The sequence below is a fragment of the Emys orbicularis genome, chromosome 6 (assembly GCF_028017835.1).
Source record: "Emys orbicularis isolate rEmyOrb1 chromosome 6, rEmyOrb1.hap1, whole genome shotgun sequence".
NCBI lineage: Eukaryota > Metazoa > Chordata > Testudines > Emydidae > Emys > Emys orbicularis.
Genome location: NC_088688.1, coordinates 75,041,067 through 75,054,147, shown reverse-complemented (window position 1 = coordinate 75,054,147; position 13,081 = coordinate 75,041,067). Strand labels below are relative to the sequence as shown.

The 13,081-nt window shown below is 39.2% G+C and overlaps 1 protein-coding gene across 1 annotated transcript in view; it reads right to left on the bottom strand.

Annotated features, from left to right (window-relative positions):
* HSD17B4 (hydroxysteroid 17-beta dehydrogenase 4) overlaps positions 1-13,081 on the bottom strand; it is a 127,657-nt gene that overhangs the window by 58,819 nt on the left and 55,757 nt on the right. Inside the window, exons 15-16 of the mRNA XM_065406047.1 lie at positions 9,850-9,921; positions 7,726-7,829 (exon numbers count right to left, since the gene is read on the bottom strand). Of these exons, the coding sequence (XP_065262119.1) occupies positions 7,726-7,829; positions 9,850-9,921 (176 nt within the window). The remainder of the gene's footprint in view (positions 1-7,725; positions 7,830-9,849; positions 9,922-13,081) is intronic.

The following is a 13,081-nucleotide window of genomic DNA, read 5'->3' as shown; positions in this document are numbered from 1 at the left end:
AGAGAACTAAAACCAATGATTTCCCAGGGATGGGGGTTAAAACGTATTTAAGGATAAGGATGAGAAAAAATTTCCAACACGCTCAAAAAAGTTTGCATCAAGATTCTCTTTAAACATACAACATCAATACATTTTTGCCACAAATTTGTCACTGCAAAATAACACTGCTCTTTTAACATTGTACATTCCAGGGTCTTGCGTCTTTTTACGAAAGCCAATAAGAATAACTGATGATCACTCCATTAGGTTTACAAACATCTGCTCTAACAACAATTTTAAGGCAACACACACCAAGCTATAAAGTGATTATTGATCCTAAAGCATCAAATCTGGTTTACACTTATACAGCAGACCATTTTAAAGACATTTTTTCCAAACTAAATTAAAAAAAAAAATAAAGCTCAAGAAAGAAGATTATTAGTTTCTCTACAAACTAACACTTTCACGGTTTGATCCAACTTTGAAACCTATCAAAACCAAGGTTAACATTTTGGACCATAAATTGAAGGGGTGTGGGGGAAAAAAGCTATTTAAATACTGCCTTATAACAAGAGCTTAACCAACTTTTGAAAAAGTTCACTATATGAATGCCTCTGGACCTTATCTTAGTCTTTCAAAGCCTCTGGCTTTTTATTCTTTATCCTCCCAATTACACGCTGCATTTTGAACCCTATCACTTGAAACAAGATCCTCTATGGCTTTGTTTTTTTGATTATGTAAATTGTAAACTCAACATGACAGTCTGTCAGACTCCATCTTAAACGGCTGATTTGTATAGAGTGAAAATATCGCAACCAGTTGAAAACTATTCAAGCAGCTGAAATTTATTCTTGAAAACCCACAAAGAGAAAGTATTTACAATGGTAGATATATTTCTGATTTTTACCAATAGCAAGTCAGTTCTACAGTATATCATTGCCTTTATGAGAGGTGCACTAAAGAGAATGAATGCTAGTTTAACCCATTAGATGGTATGAAGATACCGGCTTACTTTCCACAGCAGACACCCTAATTAGTGATGGTTTGTGTAAATTATCCCAGGAAGGAGTGGGAGATCCACTGAATTAAAGTGCTGGCACAGTAGCATATTATGCAATGTTTTGTCTTGCCTCTATTCAGAAGCCTAGATAAGAAAGTGAGACTCCCACCACTAGGCTAATGGAGAATTAACTGGCAAAGACATGAAACATTTGGTGTGGGAAAGAGCAAGACATACTTATTTACCACTGTAAGAAGCACTATGGCTGGATGGATTCTGGCTTTGATCCTAAGTCTGCTTATCCCCCAACAGAAGCAGAATATAAGAAAATGCTTTAATAAAAATTGCAAAATACTGGGGGGAAAAAATCGCATTTAAAGTTTGATCTGATGTTCAAATTCTAGTAATACTAGCTACAGTGTACTGAGCCTGTACAGGAAGCAATTAAGACAGAGGATTCTTTGCCACCAGAACATCTACAAAATCTCAAATAGCAAAGAGTCTGTGCTGTTGACAGCCTGCTTTATCTGTGCTCTCTTCTCCTATGAACTGATTCAAGTGCCCCTTCACCCCTGGGGAAGAAACAGTGTGATTATGGAGGGGGAAATTCCTCCAATTCATATAGAGCTTTCCACTCCCATGGAAGAGCAAGATCTTGGGACGTAACTTCTGTTTGAGTTTAGGCTGGCACTGCTCCCTAAGGATCTGGGTGTGCTAGAAGAACTTCTCCTGGCTAAAGACTAGTTAACGTAACAATATTAGAACTATTAGCTTCTAACTGAATAAATAGTAATGCCACCACCTAGCGCTTACATGGTCCTTTTCATCCGTAGATCCCAAAGTGCTTTACAGGAGCTCAGCATCCTTTTCCCCATTTCACATATGGGGAAACTGAAGCATAGAGATTAAAGTGACTTGTTTAAGATCACCAGCAGACTAGTGGCAGAGCCGTGAATATAATCCAGGTCTCCTGACTCCCAGCCAATTGTGCAGTCCACTAGGCTACATAGAATAAGTAGTATTTACTTGCTTTCAGACCTGAGAGGAAAGAGATAAGGTAGAGAATAGTTTTGGGTAATTGCTTTTTTGTCCCTGTGACAAAGTGGGACTGTTCTTAATGTTTCCTCTGAATACTGTGTGGGTGCCTCAGTTTCCCCTATGCATTTCTTAAGTCTCCGGTGTGCATAAATGGCCGACACCCTGTATCCTGGCAACAAATGTCTGGGGCCTTTCCCCTGCAAGGGAATAGCTAAAGGTGAACAAAGATCAGGTGACCTCCTGGCCTGGGAAAGAGACAAAGGCCAGAAAGGAGGGGCTGGAGGGGGTTTTCAGTTTGGAGCTGGCTGGGGACGGGGAGTGAGTGCAGACGGGGTTGTCTGGCTCGCTGGGCCCCAGAATGGACCCGGCTGAGGGGTCCCGTTCTCTGGACCTACAAGCTCTGTTTTAGACCGTGTTCCTGTCATCTAATAAACCTCTGTTTTACTGGCTGGCTAAGAGTTACGTCTGACTGCGAAGTGGAGGTGCGTGCAGGACCCTCTGGCTTCCCCAGGACCCCACCTGGGCGGACTCGCTGTGGGAAGCGCACGGAGAGGCATATGCTGAATGCTCCAAGGTCAGACCCAGGAAGGTGACGCCGTGTGAGCTTCTTGCCCTGAAGACAGTCTGCTCCAAGGGAGAGGAGGCTCCCCAAAGTCCTGACTGGCTTTGTGGGGAGCAGTTCCAGAGCATCGCACGGGGACTCCGTGAGAGTCCCAAGAGCTGGCTTCTCTTTCTGTTAATGTGCACATAGGGTCAATGCAGGGTTCATAAGGTGGCATGGGATTAAGTGTTTTCAGTATGCTGTAACACTTATATGTTGCATGAGCCATAGCAAGAGGTTGAGTACAGGGTAGTGATTGGGACATGAGTGCTAGCTGTTTGAGGCTGTTAGTAGGTCAGTAGGGGCAATTGGAGGAAATGGCAAAGATCATCTCAGCCCCATTTGACAGAGAACTCCTCAGCTGTGTGTCAGAAAAGTTCACAATTTAGGGGTCTTATATTCCCAGCTGCTGATAAACAATCATAACAATGAACGGGGTGACTTTTCTCAGTCTGTGTTTGCTCAAAAGTTTGTGATCCCATCTCTTGGGCACAGGCCTTACTAGAATCATCCACGCCTTTGCCAATTCAGAACACTACAATGGAGCTAGTCCTTAAATTAACTCAGAAACTGAAGATGGCACAGGAAGTGGTGGCCAGCTTGATAAACACAGTGCATTTTGCCATGAATACATGATAGCAGTGCTCCAGAATTTGCATGGCCTCTCTGTGGATTTCCATCTGGAGGTAAAGATACCATTTCTGTCTTATTAAGCCCTAACTGGCTTGAGACACACGAAAGACCCCACCGCTCCCACCATTCAACACTGCTTTAGATGAAAGGAGGTGTTCAAGCTCCAGCTCTTTTAATACATGACAGAGGGAGCTGCTCGCAAAGTGTTCTGTATGAGGACCCCTAACTTAGAAATTCACTACCATCTCTGGTCTGAAATGGCCTGAAATTTGTGGGCAATCTACCGCCAAGCCTTTCTATTTGGACAAGGCTAATGTTGAGGAAATTAAGTTGTAGATTTGAATTTGGGAGGGATTCATATTTTTTAGGAACTGAAGTGGGAAAGTATATGATTTGGGACTAGATTCTTGTGTGTGGAGAAAGGCTGTTTGATTTGCTATTTCTGTTTGTGTCTTAACATAAAAATACAATTAACTATCACAAGGATACATAGAGTTTGGAATAGGCATTCTTTTCATGTTTTATATATGTTAAAAATTAGATAAAATCACTTATCACACTCTAGGTCTAAGCACATACCACACATTACAATCAAACTCTGTGCTAGATATTATAATACTGATTTTAGAGTACTGAGGTACAGTGATTGAAAGATTTGACAAAAATTATAGTAACTCCAGAGGCAGAATTTAGAACAGACCTCATGAGTCAGTCTCTCAGTACTCTTCTATAATCCTGCACATCCTACCTTTATATCTAGATCACCAATAGCTGAGACAAAGTTTAACATTATTGCATTACCAGACATTTTCCTACACATTTTCATATTTGGCAACTTCCCCATATCTTGTAGGACACAGTGTTTGTAGCAAATTCATAGCCCTATAAGAAATTAGATAAAAAATTAAAAACCATCCAGGCAATCCAAGTTATATTCTATCCTCTTCTGGATTTCCCTGTATGTTAAAAAGCCTCAAGGAGAAAGGATTTATTTCTTCATTTAGTGAAACTAAGGACAACAATTTATTCATTTGTTGTGATGTAGGAGGATCACATACAAACAAGATTACATCAGTGTGACATTAACAGAGAATAATTTTCTCAATGTTAACATAAGAAAACTAAATACCACCACTACTTTCCTAAACAAGAATCAGTACTATATAATTTTAGTCTATAATTTTTGGCCCAGAAGGTTTTTAATTTATCATCTAATTTCTAGTGTGCCTGTGTTTTTCTTACAAGCACCATGTTAGACAAAAAAGTCCATGAATGTTGAGCTGGGCCACTAATACCACCACTACTGACTTTAGTAACAGATCATTTGGGCTGCTGTGTTTACACAGATGGTCTCATTGAAATCAGGTTTATGATGATAAAGTGTTCTGTTAAATTTGTCAAGGAGACGTTGAAGAGTTGTGCCCCTGTGTAAAACAAGCATGATTCATCAATTTTCTGTTTATAAGCATATGATATATTTAGAGAGAGCCTCACCCCACACCTGCTGTGGTTGGGTGTACCTCAAGATTTGAGCTTGAGATTAAGAAATCTGAACACAGTAGATAGAGATGTAAAATCTAAAAATCAAAATCTAAAATCAAAAAGATTTTTTTAGTTGGTCAATTTACTGCTTTTGAAGTTGAACTAATATCTCAGAAAGCAGTCCACATGGGACTATGGATGTACAAGAATAGGCCCTCCATTACAAACTGAAAATAAATTATCTTCTATGGTGCAGTGCCTACAACATGGCAAAGCCCAAATGATTATTATGTATTATTACTTGTCTTACAGTACTGCCTAAAGGCCCCGATCTGAAGAAGAGTCCTATTGTGCTAATTGTCCTTCTTACCATTTACATGCCATGTTTTCCCTCTCATTTAGATGAATAGCTGCTTTATCCATTTGGACTTGCGTTTAGGGCACATATACAATAAACCTCACTGTGCCGTTGTATGTCACTTGCCAACTACCTCCCAAGATGCTAGAGTTTCACTCTAGATAATAATCCAGAGAGACAGTAGAGAAAGCCAATATTATTTCTTTTTTCTGCTTCTGAAATCTCACACACATAACTGCATCAGTTTAGAAACAGAGCTACATCTAGAGGTTTTTTCCATGAACAGCATGTTCTGCAAGCCATTTTAAACAAACAGGAGGAACACTAGTTGTTTGAAAGCTCCTTAGCTGGGAATTTCATTTTTTACTAAACATGCAAACATTACAAACATTCATAATATACTTACATAAGAAATTAAGTACTGTGGGGCAAAGATCATATGAAGTCAAGATTACATTAATCAAAATCAACATTTATGGTTTTGTATTCCCCTCCCCCACAACTGATTCTGTGTGCATGCTCATAGGTGCATAACTGCATTGAAGGCCATTAAAGTCTAGATTTCTGTCATTACAGTTACAAGAAGAGAGATTCAAAATACTTCCTTTAACTAAAAGAATTTGTGTGGTATATGGTACAAAGTATCCACTAAAGGGATAAATCTGTAAAGTCTTAAGCACATGAGTAACAATGGGACTACTCCTATGAGGGTAGTTACTTGTGTGGTGTTACCATCTGCATTCAAAAAAATGGCTCAATTTTTTTCCTGTAGAAAAGAAAAGCATTTGAAAGCGGCACATAGGTATATATTCAAGTGCTAGGATGATAAAATGACAAAGCATAAATTTTGTACAGAACATAAAACAACCAGGACCCCTTGATTCAAGGAGATTCAGTATAAACCAGGGATCGGCAACCTTTGGCACGCAGCCTGCCCGGGTAAGCACCCTGGCGGGCCGGGCTGGTTTGTTTACCTGATGTGTAAGCAGGTTCGGCCGATCGCGACTCCCACTGGCCGCAGTTCGCCGCTCCAGGCCAATGGAGGAAGCAGGAAGTGGCGCGGGCTGAGGGATGTGCTGGCCGACGCTTCCCACCATCCTCATTGGCCTGGAGCGGCGAACCGCGGCCAATGGGAGTGGCAATTGGCCGAACCTGCGGACACGACAGGTAAACAAACTGGCCCGGCCCGCCAGGGTGCTTACCCTGGCAGGCTGCGTGCCAAAGGTTGCCGATCCCTGGTATAAACCAACAATAAAGGAAAGAACAGTGAAAACGCCTCTGGAGGGGTCTAAATCTCTGTGCTACTTGTAAAAAGAGAAAAAATTAGTAGCCAGAAATCCTGTTCTTCAAGCTGGTCTACAGGAGAGGTTGCGCTCTCAGAATCTAATACAAAAAGACTCAAAAAAAAAAAGTTCTTTACACTGGATTGACTTTAGATGTTCTGCAAGGCTTTTGCTGCCCTAGATATTAATACAGAGACTTCAGAGATTTCCGAAGAGTTGACAGATCAAAAGGAAAGTGAGTAAACAAACAAACATTTTCCTTCAGCTTCTAGCAAAGAACTCTGCACCCCTCCTTCTAGTTATGGAGAACGTAATCAAGTCACATTGGGGGCAACCAAACAAAAGATGTGAGGCAATCACAAAAGTGCTACACAATGCCTAAATTAAGATTGGCCTACATCAGAGGTTCTCAAACCGGGGGGTCATGGAATGTATTCTGGGGGTGGGTGTGAGAAGCTTTGGGGGGGGGGGGGAAATCTACTGCACACGTTTTACCCATAGCAATGAATAACTAGCAAAGCTGATTCCTTCAGACATATCAGGTGGGGGGGGGGAGGGTCTACTTAAATTATGGACAAATCACACATTTTTCAGGGGTTGGTCAAGGCATAAAGAGCAAACTTTGCAGATGTGTTCATACAGTTGCATATTCCATGCCACCCTTACTTCTGCATTGCTGCTGGCAGCAGCACTGCCTTCAGAGCTAGGCGCCCGGTCAGCAGCCACCACTGTCCAGCTGCTCAGCACTGAAAGCAGCGCAGAGGTAAGGGTGGCAATACCGTGAGTCCCCTACAATTGGCTTGTGACCCCTGTTTTGGTGGGACCCCCAGTTGAGAAACGTTGTGCACTGTTGTATAATTTTACCTTATATACTTAAATGGCTCTGTTTGAATCAATGCCTTACTGTTTTTAATATTTAGTGAGAGTTGCATGTTGATTTTTTATTATTGGTGTATGAACTTGTGTGGCAGGAGGCAGGGGAAGGGGGGCACAATCAAATAAGTTTGAGAACCACTAGCCTACATCATACTCTGAGGTCAACATAACTGTTGCTAGTGAACAGATGATTCCCTCAGAAGATGACCTACAGCCTAAGTTCACAGACCTCAAAGTAAAGACCAGCTTAGACTGCAACTATGAAACAGCTTCTCCCACTTTAATCAGCCACCTCAACCTGTACTGCTCAGGCAATTCAGTCCTGAAAGACTGTTCAGAATCTGCTTGTGTCTGTCTTCTGCTGTATCATTCCCAAGCTAACTGATCATCCCTAATCTAGATGATAATTATTTTTCTTATATTACATTCAGTGAAAGACAATAGTTATTTCATCTGAAATACATTTAAAATTTACCTTCGCCTTTTCTGATGTTCGTTTTCCACCAAATCCTCCAGCTCCAACAATAAACAGAGAGAACTGATTATAGCACAACAGATCCTTTCCACAGTAGGTATGAACTGGAAGACAATACAAAATGAGAGGTTATAGTCTCTTTTTTGAATACTCCTAACAGACCCCTCTCAGAGCCAATGGATATTGAATAGCTTTGTTTTATATATGCCAGTATTCATCTCCACAAGTTAGGGGACAATGTCCTCGCTTTTGAATGGCACTGTCATAAATCATTTCCTAACAAGTGAAGATTAATGTCCTGTTTAAAACTACGCTATTATAGATGCTCTTTACACAAAAGTATTAAAATGAAAAAATGAGCTATCAAAATGCTGATGACATACCAAGTGCTAAAAAAAAAATGGTTGACAACACACAAAGTGCTGAAATTAATGTTTATTTCAACATTTCACACATCATTAGCCACTTATTTTAATACTATAGCACTATGCCATAAACTGTGATTTATTAGAAGCCATTAACAATCCTTGGTGAAAAAACACATTCACAACCTCATACACAACAAAGCAGCACTATTATTGTATGTGGAAAAAGCAACCCCAAAGGAAGATTTAATTTAAGGTCACTTGGTTTTCTTTTTGTTAAAGTCACTTTTGATTTTGCTGAACTTGAAGTATTTATAGTTACTGAGGTGAAACAGAAATCTCTCTATTTCCAATTTATTCTCACTTATTATTCCATTAGGACACAGACCAGCATTCATACTTAAACTTATTGCCAGTAGTGCACCACTTCCACTTATACTGGGTGCCTAGTTTCTCCCATAAGCAGCTAACCTTTAATGACCCAGACCAGAACCTTTAGGTTTGTTACAGAAATAGACAGACTGGTTTGGATAAACGTCTAATGGGCCCAAACCTTGGCTTTTCAATCGTTCCTATGTGGAAGTAAAGCATAACTAGGAAGGATTAGGTTGGAGAGCAGTTAGCTTTTTGCCAGACTGAGCCATTAACTGGTAAGAAACAGGAAGGGCAGAGATCAGGAATTAGTAGTATTATTTGGAGGTTTTGAGGAAACAGTAGGGGGAAAATTTTAAAGGGTTCATTCATACAGCAATCTAAACAGTACACTACCTCAAACAATCTGGTGGTTCATTCCCTATTAGTCTCATTCTAAAACTTGAACTTCCTAACAGTCATATTATACCATAACCATGTCCCCAGAAATCAAGACCCATATATTTTGTGAAAGAAAAATACAAGTTATGGACTTCTTGGGCCCACTAAATTAATGCACGAGCAGAAAAAAAAATTAACAAAAGAGAATACAAACATTTCAGGACATATAACTTAAAGGATGTCCTTTCATAAAATTCAAGTTGGCAGTCAATTTAATTAGATCAGGGGTAGGCAACCTATGGCACGCGTGCCGAAGGCGGCACACGAGCTGATTTTCAGTGGCACTCACACTGCCCGGGTCCTGGCCACCAGTCCGAGGGGCTGTGCATTTTAATTTAATTTTAAATGAAGCTTCTTAAACATTTTAAAAACCTTATTTACTTTACATACAACAACAGTTTAGTTATATATTATAGACTTACAGAAAGAGACCTTCTAAAAACGTTAACATGTATTACTGGCACGCAAAACCTTAAATTAGAGTGAATAAACGAAGACTTGGCACACCGCTTCTGAAAGGTTGCTGACCCCAGAACCACACACACACACACACACACACACCACACACACACACACACCCCTTTTTAAGAAAAACACAGTTCAAGCTAACCAACTTCAGATAAGACTATGTATTAGAAGTAATAGCTTTGTTCTGTTTGTGTATTCACCACCATCTCTCTCCTCAGGTGGGCAGGAACAATACTGAATCTTCTGTCAATGTTCTCTCAAAAAGGAGTATTCTTAATTTCGGTATCCTATCTATTCCAAAGAACAAGGCAACATGCACATCATTGCAAATTAGTTCATTTCTCAGCACTCACTGGGCCATGTGGCCAGAACCTAAGAATTTAAACTAATTTTAGGCTGAAAGTTATTGTTAGCATAGGTTAAATTTTGAGACTGTCAGCTTTGATTGTGTCTCTTTAATAAATTACAATATGGTTACCATCTAAGAGAATAAGTGCTCCTGAGCCTTTGTCAAGAATATCAGCAATAGTTGATTCTGAAGTTAACGATCCTGAAAGGAGAGAGAATAGGAAAATACATATGTTGTAGTACAAAGGTCTTAAATTACAATACAACATGAATTTTGCAGGAGTATTTTAGCAAAGCCAATTACAAATATTCCCAGGTTTGTAATATACACAAGTAAAGTTTTAGAACATATAAATTAGAAATCATTTATTTCTAATATATTAATACAATGCAGGTGAGGTTTTTGTTTAAAATGTCAGTTAACAGGAACCGGTATATGTTTAGACCCCAATCCTGTAACTGACTTCAGTGTCCACTCAGAGCCCCACTGTGTTTGAGAGGCATCTGCCTGGGTGGGGATAGTTGCCAGATTGAGGCTTTAAGGCTTACCTAAATGGTGAGTTAGCTCGTGGCAAACCAGGATGTGAATCTACAGTGTACTAATTTGCCATATAAACCCTGCTACCTAAAAGTTCCATAGTGCACTTTGACATACTCCTATTTCAAGCAGCAATACATCAAAGTGCACTATGAAACTTAGTGCGCAGTAACAGGGTCCACATGGCAAAGCTAGCACACTGTACATTCACATCCTGGCTTGCTGTGCACTAACTCATCATGTAGACAAGCCATCAGTGTCTACCAGAAGTTAAGGTGCACTCACGTCTGGAATATTTATGAACCTCTCAAGGTTTAGACTGGCTCATTAATTTCACAACAATAACTGTATGAGTGTTGAAGCTTATTCATATATCTTTTCCCAGTAGAACCCTTGGACACAGTCTACCAAAAACAGGATAACTGGCATGTGTACCAAGTAAGAGAAACAGGCATATACTGCAAAGGATTATTATGAGACTAAATATGCCCATTGAAAATCATGCTTCAGTCTGAAAATATTTCACCTCTTATTTTTAACAGTAACGACTAAAATTATAATTGATAGAAGCAATTTAACTGCTTTTTTCTATTGGTCTTCTGGATGCATTTTGTGTAAAGTTAATGAAAGTATTTGTAATATGGAGAAACAATTTACTTTCCTCTGAGTTTCACACATAAACAGAAAGGGAGGGAAAACAAATTACATTTTGTGAAAGATAAGAAAATTTAATTATAAAACCACAGAAACTGTCAGGTCACTGAGAAGCAAAAGTAGCACCTGAGACCACTGACAACACCTATCTCAAAATGAAATAGGTTGCAAGTTGATTGACTGTCCTTTAAGGCAAAGCATGCTGATGAAGCACATATAGATTGTAAATGCCATATAAGTGCAAAATATAGTGAATCAAAAGTAGACACTTCTGAATACACACAAAATATACTGTTTATCTCAGCCCTTACAGCAGGTCCACTTCCCAAAAGCAACTATTTACAAAACTTGAAAAATTATATATGGCTCTCTATAGTCTTAAAGTTTTGTACTTCACATTAAATCTCCCACTACTTCTCTTTTATTTGCAAAGAGTCTTCTCCTAGAGAACGTAGACAAGTTGTATCACATATACTAATTATTTGGTGCAAGAAGCGCAGAGTATTTATTTAGCCATTTCTTATGTCCTCTTTCTTTATCCAGAATGCTCACACTACATGTGGACCAATATTGCCTATCATATTCCACTACAACTTGTAATGCTGAATGTCAAATAGCAGGAAAATGTTCGGTTTACTGTCTTCTCATGTCACTGGTACATAAAAATATAATTAAAAGAGCTTCTGAATCCGCGACAACACCCTAACTATCAAGTACTGCAAAAAGCCCTAGTTAAAATGTTTAGCCTTTATCAGGCTAGGGACTTCCTCCCCCCGCAATAAATCCTTTTAACACCATCCATTTTCAATTATTAAACCCAAAATGTTCAAAGAATCGGGCTCTTAACCATCACAAGCTTTCTTATCATTCAAAGTTATAAAATACAAGATTTTAAGCGTAACTTGAATATTGAAGCCAAGCTTCTCTCAAACAAGTGTCTCTGTGTTCTTATCCTGAATATTTTACACTTTTAGACCTCTAGGGAGGCAAATGAAAATTCGTGCATTTCAACAATTAAAAAAAAATAAACTATTTTTACACACAGGTCTATGCCATAATATGCATTGTGTGTGTATATATTATATATCATTTTTGTGTGCGTGTACCAGCAAATAGGGCAAATACATTTTTAAAATAGATTTATTTAAGGTCAGGAATGAGGTATTAGGAATTGCCTTCTGAAAGTTCTTAAGAAGTTTTCAAACTAACAGCAACTCTGGAGACAATCCAAGAGAGGAATTGGTGGCCAGTATCCTATGCAATATGATATTCTATTTTTTGAGATGTTATTGTTTTAAATCGGTTGACAGATCTGCAAACAACTTAAATATCAGCCTGAACAATATGATCTTATTCACAGAGTCCTGTCAATTAATGGGGAGCATGCCATCTTTCCTGCAAGCAATAAAGAGCCCAGGTGCTTCCTTTCGCTCTCAGAAGCAAAGAACTAGTTTATCCGTGGTTTATTTGGTTTCTTCCCCACTTGCTCTCATCTCTTTCTCTGAAGAATTTCTCAATACCACTTTACAAATAAATTCACATATATTCTGGCAACCAGTACTGGAATTGAAAAAGATACAGTGAAGGGCAACAAAAATGATTAGGGGTATGGAACAGCTTCCTTATGGAGAGAGATTAAAAAGACTGGGAATATGAAAGAGGGCTATAAAATCATGAATAGTGTGGAGAAAGTGAATAAGGAAGTGTTATTTACTCCTTCACATAACACAAGTACTATGGGTCACCCAAATAAATGAATAGACAGCATGTTTAAAACAAACAAAAGGAAGTACTTCTTCACACAACACACAGTCAACTTGTGGAACTCTTTGCCAACGATGTTGTGAAGGCCAAAATTAAAACAGGGTTCAAAAAAAGAACTAGATAAGTTCATGGAGGATAGGTATATCAATGACTATTAGGCAGGATGGGTGGTGATGCAAAACCATGCTCTGAATGTCCCTAGCCTCTGTTTGCCAGAAGCTCTGAGTGGACGACAGGGGGTGAGGATCACTTGATGATTGCCTGTTCTGTCATTTCCTCTGAAGCACCTGGTATTGGCCACTGTCGGAACACAGGATATTGGGCTAAATGGACCAGTGGTCTAACCCAATATGGTTGTTCTTATCTTTGAACTTAGTGAAGTCTTATAAAACAGAAATATATAATC